At 38.1% G+C, this 17,912-nt stretch overlaps 1 protein-coding gene across 2 annotated transcripts in view; it reads right to left on the bottom strand.

The window, feature by feature from the left end:
- trim33 (tripartite motif containing 33) overlaps nucleotides 1-17,912 on the bottom strand; it is a 146,629-nt gene that overhangs the window by 46,010 nt on the left and 82,707 nt on the right. For both annotated transcript variants that reach the window (XM_043716996.1, XM_043716995.1), the window contains exons 5-7: nucleotides 6,103-6,219; nucleotides 2,397-2,511; nucleotides 2,164-2,310 (exon numbers count right to left, since the gene is read on the bottom strand). In XM_043716996.1, coding sequence (XP_043572931.1) covers nucleotides 2,164-2,310; nucleotides 2,397-2,511; nucleotides 6,103-6,219 — 379 coding nt within the window. The remainder of the gene's footprint in view (nucleotides 1-2,163; nucleotides 2,311-2,396; nucleotides 2,512-6,102; nucleotides 6,220-17,912) is intronic.

The raw sequence follows: 17,912 nt of genomic DNA on the forward strand, positions 1-17,912 counted from the left end.
TGAGGGGTAGAGGATATAGTTTTAAAGTTTTTGTGAAAAAAAAATCAAATGTCGTGAGAACTTTTTCACAACTCATGTAGTTAGGGTATGAAATGCACTGCCTGAAAGTGGAGGAAGCAAGTTCAGTTATGACATTCAAGAGAGCAGTGGATGATTAATTAAATAGAAACAATGTTCAGGGTTGCAGGAAAAAAAGGAAGGTGGTTAGAGTTAAGTTAAATGTTCAGAAAGCCACCGTAGACTCCATGGACCAAATGGTCTCCCCTGTATTGTAACACTTCTGTGATTCTAGATATTTTGTGTCAACCAATTCAGAAATGTTAATACATACCTACGGAGCAGGTTTGACTTGAATGCTACCTCCTGGTTCAGGAGGTAGGAACAGTACCATTGAATCACAAGAGAAAAGATGACAGCCTAGTGGTATTACCGCTGGATTGTTAATCCAGAGACCCAACTTTGAATTCTGACACAGATGGCAGACTTTGAATTCAATTAAAATCTGGAATTAAGAATCTAATGACGATAATGAATCCATTGTCAGAAAAAGGTCTGGCTCTCTAATGCTCTTTTGGGAAGGAAACTGCCATCCTTACCTATACCAGCCTGCATGTGACCCCAGGCCCACAGCAACACAGTTGACTCTTAACTACTCTCTGGACAATAAGGATGGGCAATAAATGCTGGGTTAGCCAATGATATCCTCATTCCGTCAATGAAATTAAAAAAACATTTTGACGCATTATGATCCTGTGGAGGTATGCATTCTATGTCAGTAAAAAGGTTCTATCAAGTGACAATTCCCTGTTGCTTCGATGGATTACTGTCTTTACAGCCCGGGTTGGTGTCATCCCATGTAAGGCTAAGTCTCAATTTGAATAGCCATGCAAATACTGCACATAAAGTCAATATTGAAAAGATGGTTACAGGTATTGGCTTTGTGCCTGGTCAGATTTCCCGAAGGTGCTTAACTCTGTTCTCCACAAAACATCAAGGGTGCTTGATGACAGGGACTTCTCAATCTTGAACTGTCCAAGGTTGTTTTACCACTTCTCGCACCTCCCCCATCCAATAGTTTGGAGATCCACCTTGCAGACTCAGATTGGTTTTCAGACTGTAATTAAGTTACAATTAATCTAGTAATCCTCAATGCAAATTGCATAATCAACTCAGCAAGACTGAGCTCCGACTAGCATACTCGCAATGTTGCAGCACGTTGCAAGAATCTTGGTCTTAGGGCTTTGGTCCTGCCACCTAATGTTGCAAATTAGATTTCACAGTCAGCAAAGATGGAATGTTTGTGGTAGCTTTACATAATGATACTAGGTTATCCAAGTCTTGTAATCATAAAGTGATGTAACAATAACTGCTGTAGACTTCGATTTTTATTAAAACATGGACTTTCATGCTCTTTCCAAAATCTGAAAATTAGCTTACTAAACACGGAGCTTGCTTTTGGTCAATTATATCATCCAGCACACTAGCATCCCAAGGTAGCAAAACCTCTGTCGTGGACAGAGTTATGTTGTTAATTGAGATTGAGTGCCTTGAAGTACATGGAGGAGAAAGTGAGGTCTGCAGATGCTGGAGATCAGAGCTGAAAATGTATTGCTGGAAAAGCACAGCAGGTCAGGCAGCATCCAGGGAACAGGAGAATCGACGTTTCGGGCATAAGCCCTTCTTCAGGAATGGCTTATGCCTGAAGGAGGGCTTATGCCCGAAACGTCAATTCTCCTGTTCCCTGGATGCTGCCTGACCTGCTGCGCTTTTCCAGCAACACATTTTCAGCTCTTGAAGTACATTGCCAGGGGAGAGTTGGGTCTCTGTCTTCTATAAATTTGTCTACGTTCAGACCACATTTTGAACACTAAGCAATCTTAGGGATACAACTTTGAATCAACAGTAATACCTTAAAAGACAAAGCAAACAAGCAGCCAGAATAATTCAAGGTTCTGATGCAGTATTTTAAACAGGTGTTAAGACATTCCAGTTGTAAGATAGGAAATTCCAACTCTGCATTTGGTCAAACAGCACCCAGCACAAATGAATGGCTATATTTGTTATATGAAAACTTTCATATCCATCAAAAGCCACTGTTAACTTTAACTTCAGACAGAAATACAAGCTATGTTTTGCAGATATAAAAGATGTGATTTGCCTTACCAATCGCTTGCTGTAAAGTAGTGCTGTGCTGCTTCCACTGGAAATGGCCCATTTTGCAAAGTTCATCACGTGCTCCACCTGCCTGGCAAGACTGGTAACATCCTGCTGCTGTTGCAGTAATTTTATCTGCCTTTCCTTTGTCACATTCTGTAGAATAAGCAAAGACAACCCAGTGGAGTAAGATTCATGAACACTAGGATATGACCACGATGCAAGTATTTACTATGTCATACCTCCAGCTGCTGCAATAGGTTCTTGCCCTTTTTGTTGATTTCATTAATGAGCGTGAAGATGGCAACTTTAATATCATGCTCAACCTTTTTGTTCGTATCGGTTACTTCATTTAACCTATTAATTAAAAAAAGTAAACAAATAAAGATAGTTTATAAAATCCAATTCAGAGAGAATTATAATTTTCTTTTTTTCATCAATGCCTCAGAAAAGTGATGTTTATGTACCCTGAACTATTTGCAATTTAAATTTATACAGTAACTGTAATGGAGTAAAACGCCAAAGGCATGGGTATGAAACAACATTTGATACTGAGCCATGCAAAAAACGGTTAGGGTAGGTGACAAAAAAGTTTGGAAAAGAGGTAAGTTTTAAAGAGTGCCTTAAAAAATGGAGAGGTGCAGACATTTAAGACGGGAATCTTAACATTCTTGCCTGGTCGCTGAAGGTATGGGTGCTAATTGAGGAGCAATTAAAATGGAATCAACAAGCCAGAAGGAAGAACTGGAGTGTAAAAATATTTTGATCCATGTTTCAAACCCTTGCATGGCCTCATCATATCTTAGCTCAAAGTTTCTGTGTTACAACCCTCCAACATTTCTACGCTCTTCCACCAATCCTATGCCATTTTCTCAATTTTATTTAAACTCTACCATATCCTGTTCAACATGTACCTATGTCAAAAATAACTCTGGCCAATGAATATTCAAGATTTTACTCAGACAGCTAATGCCAAAATATCGGAGACTTATTTCTCTTATTAAGAACTTAGCTCATGGCAATAATTTATAAGTGATATCCTAGAGTGAAATCTGACTTTTCAGATCATATGTCTTGCTTTTTTTTTCAATTTGTCATCTGTTCAGCCAATGCATTTTTAATAGAATAAGTTCATTACACCACAGGGGAAAAAAGTTATGTATCACAAGTTGGAAATATTATGTCATGAACAAAGGAATAGACAACCTTCGCCTCAACAATTTCCTTTACAGATAATGCCAGTGAAGCATCACCCTAATTCACCAGTTCATTCTTTACTCAACTGTTGAGGTCACTGATGTGTCCTTTCAGCAAATGTTTGCATATTCAGATAAGATTCTTTCCAACCCACTGGCTATTCTCATTAGGTTCCAGAGGTGGGAATAAATGGCTTCACTATGAGGACGCTAAAAATCACATCTGTTAGTATGGGTCCTTTCTTAGAACTGAGGCTTTTGGCCTCCTTCCTTTCTTAAGTTACAAAAGCTCAACTTAGTAAACACTTCATCCATGTGTCACCTGTAAGCTTGTTTAGAAATTTATCCTAAGTCACGTTTTCTTAGAAATATTGTTTCAATTCACTACTTGAATTAGTTTTTATTAAAAAAGGGCCAGAAGCCAAGTCACCTTCACAAAAATGAAAATCAAAAGCTAATTAGTACAATCTCAGAACACAAGCTCTCAAACACATTATAATCTGTCAAACTCTTTCTGCTCTGTATAAAAGCAATATGATACTGTTAAAGGAAAGTGCGACCTTTGAGAAGGAATATTTTCGATAATAGCTTGGTTAATACAGTCTATTCTCCTTCAACATAAATTGGTTTTAACACGATTGAAGGATTTAGACTATTATTTATAGAATGCGAACTTTGCTTACCTGTATTCGGTTATGACATGATCCCAGTCCTATTAGTTTAAATGACGCTACTATTATGCAGTTTTCTTAAAACGGGGGATCGCACGGGAATATTATATTAGAACCAACTGTATATTCTAGTTGTGCAAACTTAATATAGATGGTAAATCTTGACACTACCTGAATATATTAAAGAAAAACTGTTGGCAGTATGTTATATGCATATTACTGAACTCTATCTCATGGATAGAAAAATTATGCCTGCTTTCACTAATATGCAGGCAAAATCTGTTTTCCCCCCCAACTGCTCAGTGCAATTTTCTAGGGAAAAAAAACTTCAGTCTAAAGCCTGGGTTTTGCAGATTCAGCTAATCTTAGTGACACAGGCAGTAGGATTCTAAAACTGAACTTTTTGTATGCTGAAAGGCAACAAATTGTTGGGCGGGCAGGGAGAAGGGGAGAGAGGTGGTACACAGCGGTACTCTGCTAGAAACCTGCATGAAATGCAAGTCGAGTTGGTCTGACTTTGCCTGTGATTGCTCTCCCCTCCAAAGGCTGAAGAACCTGAAAGCACGCTGAAAGGTCATACATGAAGCAAAAGACAGCAAATCATCTCATGTACAGAAGCAATTAGTTTCCAGAAACATCCACCTTCTGAAGACTGCAAAATCTTCACAAAGCTAACTGGGTCAAATTCCAACAAGGCGCATCCTGTGGCTTCAGAGGAAATCAACTAACTGAATAATCAATTATCTGAACTAAATAGTGCCCACCCATCTCGGTTGGATAATCAAGGTTCCTATGTATTTCCAGACAAATTGGCATTTCTGCCTTTATGACTCCTCTTGAAACCAAAACAAGGACAACATTAACTTGTTAAAAGGAGCAGCATTATCATAGGAAGAAAATGCCCTCTCATAAAAGCAGCAAGGGGAGGGCATAGATTTGTAATTGTCTGCAGAAGAAACAAGGGTAAAGTGAGGAAGAACATTTTCATTTAATTAGGGTATAGAATGTATCGCCTGGAACTGTGGTGAAGGCAGAGTCAACTGAGGCATTCATGAAGGCATTGAATGTTTTGGACTGAAATCATGTGAAAGGGTATGGGGGACAAGCATGAGATAGTGATTTCCGTTTAACATGCCAGTGAGGGCTCAAGGGGCCAAATGACCACCATTTGTGTTCTGACACCTCTGTGAATCTATGAAAAATGATAAGCATTCGACTGTACCAAACAAGCACGGAAGAGAAAAAGGAACATTTTAAACATTTTATTGAGAGAGAAAGATAGAGGGGTGCAGGGGAATGGTATCTCGGACACTCATTTAACTCAGAGGAGAAAGTGAGGTCTGCAGATGCTGGAGATCAGAGCTGAAAATGTGTTGCTGGAAAAGTGCAGCAGGTCAGGCAGCATCCAGGGAACAGGAGAATCGACATTTCGGGCATAAACCCTTCTTCAGGACTTTCCTCATTCCTGAAGAAGGGCTTATGCCCGAAACGTCGATTCTCCTGTTCCCTGGATGCTGCCTGACCTGCTGCGCTTTTCCAGCAACACATTTTCAACTCATTTAACTCAGCTTGGAAAAGGAAACCATAAGGGACAATGCATAAAAATGGATTTAAAGAAAAGCCAGATCAGCAAATCTTAAGGGAAGTAAGGTTTATGCTGTTACAGTTACAGAGAAAGGGTGGAAGTTTAAATGGAGTACTTGTTGGATATATATTCAATAAATCAGAATATATATTTTTCACACCAGTATTTGTAAGCATACAAAAATTTCCAAGCATCATGCCAAAGATGAAATGAATCAAACATTAGCTCAAGTCTGAAACGTTGATAATACATATTTTGAGAAAGAAATACTAATCTAGGAAACTTAAGCATTCACAAATTAACAGCAAAACTTCCAAATTAAACAGTTTTAAGTAAAAAATCTGGATCCAATTACAGACAAACATGACAACCATGGGGTTAGTCCTGCATACTCCATTTTAAATTAGTGAAACTCATTCTAACACTGTCAAGCTCCAGAAGCACTAATTGAAATAAAAATAAAATTAAGATTTCCATCTCACTAACTTGAACATACCTATTCTGCACTTGACTGGCTGCATACTGCACGTAATTCTTCTTTTCTTGAAGCTTGGCCATCAAAGTCTCAATAATAACTTTTTGGTTTTGAAATGCTTCTTCTAAAAACTGATATCTGTAAAGCAAAACAAAAGTGAACTTTACACAAATAAATCACTCATGAAAATAGTCTTGTTTATTTCTCAAAACCTGCCACAAGGTCAGAAAAGTAGATCAACAAATTTCAAATCTGCTTAGTTTATATCATCCTTGCAAGGTACCTCATGTATGGGCTATGACTGGTGACAACTCAATATCTGCTTTCAACATTTATACTTTTGTTTTTGAGGGAAAAATATCAATTTTAGCTTTGTAGGGAAGAACTTAGTTATGCTGTGGTCTGGACCACATTGAGAACAGGTTTATAGTTGTAATGCAACTTTCATAAACCGTGTTTCACAGCTAATTATATAAAGCATTGTTGGAATGTAAGCAAATCCAATGCCAATTTACACACATCAAGTTTGCACAAACAAGCAAGATAAATTATCAGAGAATCTTTCTTAGTGGCTTTGGTGAAGGGATAAATGTTGGCCAGTGTAGTGGAAGAACCCCTTTCCATTTAAAAAAAATTCTGTCATGATATTTTAATATGTATACACATCTGCCCCAAAGAATGAACTGGACTTTAGTTGAACATACCATTTACAAGGTAACACAAAATTCTCAGTGGTGCATTGCAGTGTAAAAGTATGTATTCAAACATGTTTAACAACTGTAAATACAACCGCATACTCACCTAATACTCAAATGAACGGTACTTGTCATGTAAAAAAATCATCCAGTTATTAATCAATAACTGCCATTCTTAAAAAAATTCATTCCAGTAAGTGAAATTACAGGCTCATTTAACAGTGTCATATGTACCTAAGTACAGTGAAAAGTGGATCATGTTGCCATGCTCTGGCACCATCTTGGATTACAGAACAAAATACTCATTAAATTGTATAAATGGTAGAATATTGAATAAATTAATATCACTAAATTGATGTTACTAAAACTAGAACAACTTCAAAAGTTCATTTTTCCCTCTCCGGAGACTTCACTCTTTCTGCTCCTCCAGTTATCCGAGATCCTGGCAACGTGCTCCTTTTCAACCCCTGCTGTTGCTTCAGCATCCACTACCTCCAAGCTGGAGACAGTCACTCTGGGCGGGTTCCATACCTCCTCAGATGGTGGACATCAACTGATGGGTCATGGCTCCAAGCCTACCAAGAGGTGCGTTGCCTCAACCTCTGAAGCCGCTATCGAGATGCAGCAGGGATGGAAACACATGGGGACCCTGCCTCCCACAGAATGGCGTCAGGTGGTGGCTCCAGGGCAATGAAAACAAAAAAAAGTCACCAAGATGGAAAGGCAATGATGAAGCCACTTGGATGTGGCAGAACCCGCCGCATGAGCCATGAGCAGACATACCCCACACTCAGCAGCCAAATGCTGCTGATCTTGCTGGCGCCATCTTGGAAGATGGTATTTTATCAATTATATTAACAATAAAAGATGCATAATTCCACCTTAAAAGTACCTGACAAGAGCTGATCTGGCATTAAACTGACCGTTCACCACTGTTGAATATATAAGTAGCACTCTTTCACTACTGGCTGTTGCCTAACTTGGTGTTAGCAATAACATATCAGTCCAACACACTAGATTTGCACACAAACAGCACATTGGCACCAAACGCAGCCAATTCACTCAATATCATACAACTTGCTGTACAAAAGCCAAGAATTTTTACTATGTTAGGTAATGAACTTTTTTTTGAGTGTTACAGGCAAGGCAATATATGCTGTCCATTTATTTTGGCATTAACTATATACTGCAACAGTTATATAGGCAAAAAAAAGTTTTCTGGTCTCTTCCCTGAAGACAGTGAATCTGCTGATTTTTAACAATTGTAATGATCCCAGTTGATTGTCCAGTATTACAATCACCAGATTCTCAAGCTTGACAAATGTTGCTCAGAGCACAAGTTTCAGTTTGCATTTACTGTGGAGGTCAATCACTGAATATGAAATCACAAGAAGTTGCCAGTATATTTTTTAATGGAACATAAAAATGTGTTGCAAAGAAAAACATGGATTATATATTTGACAAAAAAAATGAAGAATCTAATTAAAAACATCAGAAAGAGATTTATCTATCTTATAGATACTAAAACCTCAGTGATGAGCAACTCTATGTCCATGCTAAAGCTTCTTGTCAAGCTGGTATGGCTTCCATTTGGTAGATTGCTACTTTCTTCAGTAAAATGCATTTCCTAAGATCTTTTAGGCAACTTATCTAATAATTAACCTAGATTCCTTAAACTCATGTCTTCAACAACATGCAGGATATCTTCTGAAAGCCCTACAAGCCACCTTCTCACTGAATTATAAGCAACACAGGCTTCTTCCCCGCTCTTACAGCCTGGAGACAGATAGTAACAGTATTTCTTTTTAAGGGCCTCTTTCCACTGCAAGAACCAGTTTCTGGCTCGTTCTCTATGGTGGTCATAAAACTAAAGTCAAAAAACACCTTAACCAAATCTCCAAGTGGCTTGCTGATTGTTTGGGTTGAAATTATCTTATGTCTTATAAACGCTGAATGAAACTAAATACTAAAAATGCCATGACTTTGAAAAATAAAGTCAAATCTTCCCAGAACTGAAAAATGAAAATTCACTTTTTCTCCACTTTAGAACCCAAGTTTTAAAATAATAATAATAATAGTAACACAAAGCCGTGAAACTTTCTAACTAGACTCTCGGAAGCTTGCAAGTGGCTCAGTGCTACAACACAATTTATTTTGGTATTAATTTCAACAAAGTATTACCAAAAAGCTTTATGTTGCTGCCAGAAACCAATTTGGCACTGTGATAAAGGATTGTATTCTAATTTGGGAGCTTGGATTTTAAAAGTAGAGGCAAAATAGTTGAGGTTTCTAGTAACCAAACTGTAAAAACATTTGATCAATCAAGCCAGGTTTCCCCAAGTTTCAGGTTGGACCAGTATAAACTTCAAGTGGAAAATAAACACATTTATCTCCAGAATTTGTAAATTCAAATCATTTTCTAGCAGAAATGCGGGAGCACTATTGTTCCTGCAACTCCCTAGATTCCTCCATCTTATTGCTTGGACTGCACTTGGAGGGACCCCCAAGGTATTAAATCAGGAATTTAAATTAGGGATCCCCTAATTATTAAAGGCACCATTGCTAATAAATATTCACAGTCCCATTGTATTCAGGACGCCTACACGTCATCTAATTGCATGTGTTTTATATCTTTTGAGTAGCAATCAGGTTATTAAGGCATTGGTGCCAGCCAGCTAATGTTGATAGGCCAGAACTCAAATTTTCCAGTCAGAAGAGAACTAGTAAATGCAAGATTCATGAAGAATATTTAATTTTGAATTTGGGGATTACCTGCTGAAACTCATTCCCAGTATATTTAGGAATTGGGTAACCTAAAACCCCTGAGAACTCCATGGGAATCCTGAAAACAATGTTGACATGGTTATACAGCATGCAAAATCAAACCTGAGCAATGGGAGACTGTTGTGTCGTCAATTATAGTGCCATTTGTGTCACATCTGGCCAGTTATGCAGTGATACTATAATAAAGGGAGGAACTTAACATGGTTGTCACTAAGGAAAAATGTACTGAGCAAACTATTGGGATTAAAGGCAGTCAAGTCCCCAGAATGATGGCCAAGATCCTAGGGTCTTAAAGGAAGATACTGCAGAGATAGTGGATGCATTGATTATAATAATGTAAATTCTCTTGATATGGAAAAGGTTCAAGTGGATTGGAAAAAGTGCTAATATCCCACCCTGAGTCAAAAAGGAAGAGAAGCAGAAAGTAGGGAACTACAGGCCAGTTTAAGATGTGTCGTGAGAAATAGTTAGAATCATTACTAAGGAAGTACATTTCATAGAATCCCTACAGTGTGGAAACAGGCCCTTCAGCCCCACAAGTCCACACCTACCCTCCAAAGAGTGACCCAAGTAGTCACTATTCATGTCTGAACCTAGTAAATGGTGCCTGTGAGATGAAACGCCTTAACCAATAGCTAAAGTTGGGCACTTCCAGCAGGATTTCCAAGATAACAATGAATCATTACATTTATTTTTCTCCGCCCTCACTTGCTACTTCTCAATTTCTAGTATTCCAGTTAAAATCAATGTATGCAAAAGAGATCAAAGATGAAATCGAGAACCCAACCAATCCTAGTATTTGAACTACCATTGGATAAGTTTCGCAATTTTAGGTGCTTCAATATGCAAGAGAAAATTATTGGGTTTGTTCAATATAAATACGGGGAAACCAAGGTGATTAAATGGCACTATTACATTCAATAGCCATGAAAGGGGTGCACTGAACTACTAAAAGGAATCAAACAAGACCCATACAGAGCACAAATTCCTCTATGAATCTTGTTTTCAGTTCAAGAATAACTTGCAATATCAAAAAAATGCAAGAGAACCATAACTGCTCAACTTCATTTATAAGCAGAACACACCTAGTCGAAACCATATACAGCATGGCAGCTCAGCTGTTAGCACTGTTGCCTTACAGCGCCAGGGACCGGGTTCGATTCCAGCCTCGGGTGACTGTCGTAGATTTTGTACATTCTCCCAGTGTCTGCGTGGGTTTTCTCCAGATTCTCCGGTTTCCTCCCACAAGCCAAAAGATGTGCAGTGTAGGTGAACTGGGCATGCTAAATTGCCCAAAGTGCTCAGGGATGCGTAGGTTAGGTGCATTTGTCAGGGGTAAATATAGAGTAATAGGGTAGGGGAATGGGTCTGGGTGGGTTAATCTTCGGAGAGTCAACGTGGACTTGTTGGGCCAAAAGGCCTGTTTCCGCAATGTAGGGGTTTGATGATTTGGTCAACGTCCTTCATCGGGATGGGTTACTAATGTTTCCATTCAGTTATCAACAGTTTTTCCTCCATAAATTGCATGAACAACTTCTAATGGCCACAAGGCACAGCTTTATCATATCAATATTATTTTGCCTAAATCGAGAACTATAACTCATATCAAAAATATACAGAGGAAAGGCATGTCTCATATTTACCATTAATAAATTGGTTAGGCAGGTATTAATTAGAAACCCCTACTGGGCTTTGATAATCATCTGTGCTTTTACAAGACCTCTTGTGGAATTTTATGAAGCTTTATTCCATCTAGCTGATGTGGAGTTGGGAATAGCTAGGGGAAATCCTTTACTGCAGATTTCTTTGGCACTCTCAAATAGCTCATGCAACTGTTTTTTTCCTAGTTACATGAGAATTCCCCTCAATGAGGAATACCCAAGATTCTGTCACTGGCTCAGAGCAGTTTTCTGAAAAGAATGTCAATAGGGCATCATAGAACAATCTTGCAGATTAAGAATATTTTTAAAAGGTTAACTGTTTTAAAAAAAAGGCAAGTCTGGTCTCAGGTCAACCTGGGAGTAACACAATTGACTATCGTTTATGGACTACAGAATGTATGTTTGCTAAATTATGATGATACAAAGATAGGAAATTAAATTGTGAAAGGAATACAGGTAGTCTGTAAATGGAGATATGCTAAATGAGTCAACAAAAAGCTGTAAGTTGAGTATAAGTTGTGGTAAAATATGAACTTTCCTCGCTTGGTAGGAATAGAAAGGTAACAATATTTAAATGGAGAAAGATTTATGAACTGGGAGGCATAGAGGAATCAGAGGAAACTGGCAAATGAATCACAACTCAAGAACACAAGCGAGTAGGTATACAACTGATCAGAGTCTTAGAGATGTACAGCATGGAAACAGACCCTTCGGGTCCAACCCGTCCATGGCAACCAGATATTCCAACCCAACATAGTCCCACCGGCCAGCACCCGGCCCATATCTCTCCAAACCCTTCCTATTCATATATCTATCCATCCAAATGCCTCTTAAATGTTGCAATTGTACCAGCCTCCACCACATCCTCTGGCAGCTCCAGTCTGTTCAGCCTCTCCCTGTAGCTCAGATCCTTCAACCCTGGCAACATCCTTGTAAATCTTTTCTGAACCCTTTCAAGTTTCACAACATCTTTCCGAGAGGAAGGAGACCAGAATTGCACGCAATATTACAACAGTGGCCTAACCAATATCCTGTACAGCCGCAACATGACCTCCCAACTCCTGTACTCAATACTCTGACCAATAAAGGAAAGCATACCAAACGCCTTCTTCACTATCAATTTATTGATTAGTGCATGGAATAGATAAGAGATACCTGAAGCTAGTCGCAAATCAATGAGGGGATGTCATAAGCAACAATCTAAAGGTGCAGCTCGCCCTGTCCCCAAAGAGAAAATGGATAGTGTTGCAAAATCTTGAAGTATTTAGATATGCATTTGCAATGCCAAGGCATTACAAGGTTTTGGGTTAAGTGCTGGAAAATGGAATTAGAATTGTTACGTGGTTATTTTTGACTGGCGTGGATGAGAAAGGCTGAAAGGTCTTTTTCTGTGTAGTAGATGTCTTTACCTTATAAATAGAGATGTTTTTGAACAGGGCATTGCTAAGGCCACACCTAGAGTTCTCTGCACATTTTCAATTGCATTATTTAAGGAAATACTTAATTGTACTAGAAGCAGTGCAGAGAAGGTTCACAACTCATTCCTACAATTAGGTGGCTTTTTTCTAAGGAAAGGTGTGACATGTTCAGCCTTTATCTTTTTTTTTGATTAGATTCTTTACTGTGTGGAAACAGGCTCTTTGGCCCAGCAAGTCCACACCGACCCTCCAAAGAGCAACTCACCCAGATCCATTCACTTAACCTGCACATCTTTGGACTGTGGGAGGAAAATGGAACACCCGGAAGAAACCCACGCAGACACGGGAAGAATGCGCAAACTCCACACAGACAGTCGCCCGAGGCTGAAATCGAACCTGCGATCATGGTGCTGTGAGACAGCAGTGCTAACCACTGAGCCACCGTGCCAAGAATGAAAAATTATCTTTTTGAAATATTATGGTGAAAAGACTAAAGTTAGGGGACTGTCTGACAATAAGAAGTCCCCCTTCAAGACAAAAGATGAGTTTTTTTTTCCTGAGGACGAAGTGTCTTCGGAATTTTCTTCTCCAAAGTAGCGAAGGCAGGGTCTCTAAGTATTGTTAAGGCAGAGACAGATAGATTTTGACCAACAAGAGACTCGAAGGGTGGTGCTGTGGTTATCAAGTGGAAAAAGGAAAATAGAGTTGAGACTATAATAAAGTCAGCCATCATCTTATTTAAAGCTGCAGCAGACCTGAAGGACAGAATGGCCAGATTCTGGACCTAAAAATGAAAATATACTCTTGCTTCTTACTGATAGCCTAACTACAAAACATGTACTGTGGACACTTGTTGAGGTTAACTTTCAAGTTTATTTGTGGTACTCTGTGAAGCCAGCCAACAGCCACTATCCAGAATAACACTGGTTTGTTGATGACACAAGTGAAAAAGACTTGGGTGAGGAACTGATGGGCTGGTATGGAATCATGCACTACTGACAATAAGCATATTCACAAGAGGGAAAATGCTCCAGAATAGTGTGTTTATATTAGGGGATAGTATCTTCACTGGAAAGGAAAAATAATTAACAATCAACTCCTTTTAAAGATTATCCTTGCACATAAAAATATTTAGTTGAGAAATGATTTTGGGCCCCTTATCAAAAGATATACTGGAATTGAATCCAGTCCAGCCAAGGTTCACAAACCTGATACTGGGCATGGACGGACTATCTTATGACAGGAGGTTGAATAGATTGGAATATAGAAGGATGAGAGAGGAGTTTATTTAAACATAAATGTTTGTTATGAGACTTAACAGAGCAGGTTCAGAAAGATTGTTTTCCCCTATGGAAGAGTCTAGTACCTGAGGGTATAGTTTCAGAATAAAGAGTTGCACATTTAAGACAGAGATGGAGGAATTTCTTCACTGCAGAAGGCTGTTAAGGCTGAGTTACTAAGTATAATCAAGTCTGAGATATGGCTTGGAAGTGGTAGTGTTGGACTGGGGTGGACAAAGTTAAAAATCACAACACCAGATTATAGTCCAACAGGTTTATTTGGAAGCACCAACTTTCAGAGCACCGCTCCTTCATCAAGTCTGAGATAGACAGATTTTCAAGCAGCAAGGGAATCTAGGAATATGGAGAAAAAGCAGCAAAGTGAAGTTGGGCCTTCAGCTCTGATGAAAAGTCATTTTGATTTGAAACATTAGCTTGCTATCTCCATGAATGCTGTCTGACCCACTGTGATCTCCAACATTTGTTGTCTTCAGTTTAGATTCCAGCATCTGCAGTAATGTGTTCCTACATTGAGGAAAATCAGTCATGATCTCATTGAATGGCAGAACAGATGTACTAGGCTGAACAACCTAGTTCTGCTCTCAGGTCTTATGGTCTAACTTCAAATGTACAAAAAAATGCTAAGGAAGCTCACTGCTGCACAAACAATTTGGGCGCACCTAAATACCAACAACCACAGCTGATCATTAAAGCAGCCCACTCACACCTTCTCAAGGTCAATTTGGATAGGTAAATGCTGGTCCAGCTAATAATGTTCAAATCGCCAAAATAATATGAAGTAGTAAGTAAATTATCCTCTCTATTCAAATCCCCATATATATGATTAATATGCAAATAATTCCAGGTAGTCATCTTTACTTATTGCACTAATAGCCAGTTTCATATGGATCAATCAACAGCAGTTTTCCCAGTGCTATACCATCTATTAATGTGTGTTGCATTGCGTTGTGGGAGCACAGCTGTGTGTTTGTAAAGCTAATTCCGACATCTTTCCTTCAATTTATCTAATCTATTAAAATACCGTATTTATCTTAAAAACTTCAATCAAACCACCACTTAACCTTATATTCAAGGGAATGCACCCCTTTGTGTAATTCTCCTCAGATGTGAAGCCCTTGGATTCAGGTACAACCCTGTGAATCTGTGTTTCTTTTCAACACCAATATATAAGAGACATAGCACCCATAACTGCTTAGAATACTCAATGTGTGGTCTCACTAGAACTTTGCATAATGGAAACATGAATTCTTCTTTTATGTTTGGTCTAATTTTCTAGATATAATGGGCAATATTTAAACAGCCTTTTAAATATTTTCTCATCTGTTCATGATGATTTAATGGTGTGCGCACCTGGACCTCCAGCTATCTTCTGAGATCAACTGTTTTGAGCTTCTCAAAGTATTTTGATCTATTACTTTTAGGTGCAAGAGAGACAGCTTTAAACTTCTTGTACGGACATCTGTTTGCCACAGTTTTACCCATTCACCTGAAATTGAGATTTCATCTGCATTTTGTTTTGAAATGATTCATTCACAAATGTGAAATTCACTAGCTCGACCAGCATTTATTGTCCATGCCTACGCTTACAATGCTACTCCTTTTTGCGTCATCAACAAACTTAGACATGCAGCACTCTACTCCACTAAATCATTACAAATATTGAATATTTGATGTTCCAGAGACGCTTATGAAACACTTGAAAAAATATTCTGCCAATTAGCATTATAGCTCAATATCATGACTCACTCCAATCAGCCAATTTCATAACTAGGTCAAAAACTAACCTTCAAATTTTATGCATTTTAGTCCATCAGTTATTAAGGGTGGAGGAAGGGGGAAAACTTAATTAAATTTCTTCAGCAAATCTATAGACATGTGTTTATGAATTTTATCACCTCAAAAAAATATTGTCGAGTTCCCATGCTTGTTCTATTTCTGATTATGTGAATATTTTCAAGGTGTTCAGTTACTCCACCTTTAGCTTACACACTTTAGTCTTTTCACAGTACTAAATCTTCAGCTAACTCATTCATAATTCCCCACATCACCATTGAGATATCACACAAGTTTCCAACTAAAAGTTTTAACTCTAACTAAAGTTTTTTCAAACTAGTTAAACATCATATCTTTCACCTAATTTGTGGGAAACATGTCTATATAAAATGTTGTGCTATGATGAACAATGACTTCCTAATCAGACTCTTTATTTGCAAGTTCTAGAAATTCTTCACAATACCATAGTTTCATGTTATTGAATATGTATACTCTTATTAGCACAATATGGCATTGCAACACACAGGGAAAAAATAAAACTTGGATTTAACAAGAATGAAATGTTGTAAAACAGTTGAAGCTGCTTGACAACTGAGAGAACATATCTCAATGCGGTAACAAGAATGGAATCTTTCCATCTGCCTGAATATTAACTTGCCATAATGTAAGTGTTTAGACTTCTTGCATCAAGAATGCCTTAACTCACGAGTGCATCTTTCCATATACAATGCACTTTAGTAAAGCCAGCGTTACAATTTTTTATTAAAATGGAAATTTTTTCCCAGTTATATTACTGAGCATGTTTACATCAAGGAACTGAATTTTACACCTTCAACAAGATCAACAACATCAAATGTATATGTATATACATTTCAATATACAAATATTGAAATATACAAATATATATGTGCATACAGTAGCAATCTGTTACAGACTTTCCCATACAACACCCATTTCAATAGCCAAGAAAGTAACAGTGTGTAATCCAAACAAAGTGATATTCCAGATACCATAGCAGTAACTTAGCAGTCGCCAAAAGTTTCATGAAACAGTATAAGCTTCTGAACCAGTTTTCAAGCATTGCTCGCTTAACATCCCACATACAATAAAAAAAATCTAATCTACATTGCTTCTTTTCAAAGATGACCTTACTCTTCCCTCACATTTGGCATTTTGGACTGTTTTCAACTGTTCCACAAAACACCTCTTACAGTTACCTTAAAACAGTGAATTATATAATACTCTATCACGCTGGCACTGTGGAATCTGCACAAATTACACAGAACAATCATGACCACTATCAAGGACCATTATGTTTTTGCTGATTTGTTATGAAATTATTTTTCACCTCATCACATCACAAACTGATGTAATTTGAATAACAACTGCATTTGTAAATGGGTTAGATTACACAAACTCAAACAATGTATAGTTATGGCTTTTATCTACTCCCTCAAGGTCATGCTTATTATGTAACAAAACAAAGAATTGCAGATATTAAAGATCGGAAACAAACAAGAACACAAATTATTGGAGAAACTCAGCAGATCTGGCACATCTGCTGAGGGGTAAATGTAGGGGGGTCGGTGTGGACTTATTGGGCCGAAGGGCCTGTTTCCACACTGTAATGTAATGTAATGTAATCTAATCTCAGGGGTGAAAACAGAGTCAGCATTTTGCCTGTCCTCGGATGCTGCCTGAATTGCTGTGCTCTTCCAGCACCACTGATCCAGAATCTGGTTTCCAGCATCTGCAGTCATTGTTTTTACCTCAGCATTTCAAGTCCAGCCACCCTTCTTTAGAAGTGCAGAACTTCTTGGGCTAAACTTAATGCTTCAATTGTCTAGACTGAAATATCATTCTTCATTCAGAGAAGTGACCATTGCTTTTCGTTCCAATCAACTACTTATTCTTTCATACGCCCAGCCAAAACGTCACACTTTGTTCCTCTTACATAGGATTCCATGTGTGTTAAAATTCAGGTATGAACACTCATGTCACTGGATCATTTAAATATTTGATTGTAAGGAACTGCTCTTTAGGCATTTCTCACCATTGCCAATAAATTAACATTTTAAACATCAAATTAAGCGTAATTTCTGGCAACACTTTTTTAAAAAAACATTCTGCATATAATTCTGCTATCCTATTGGCTTAGTTATTTTGCAAAATTCATGCAGCCAATTTTCATCTTGCAAA

Source organism: Chiloscyllium plagiosum, chromosome 26 (assembly GCF_004010195.1).
Source record: "Chiloscyllium plagiosum isolate BGI_BamShark_2017 chromosome 26, ASM401019v2, whole genome shotgun sequence".
NCBI lineage: Eukaryota > Metazoa > Chordata > Chondrichthyes > Orectolobiformes > Hemiscylliidae > Chiloscyllium > Chiloscyllium plagiosum.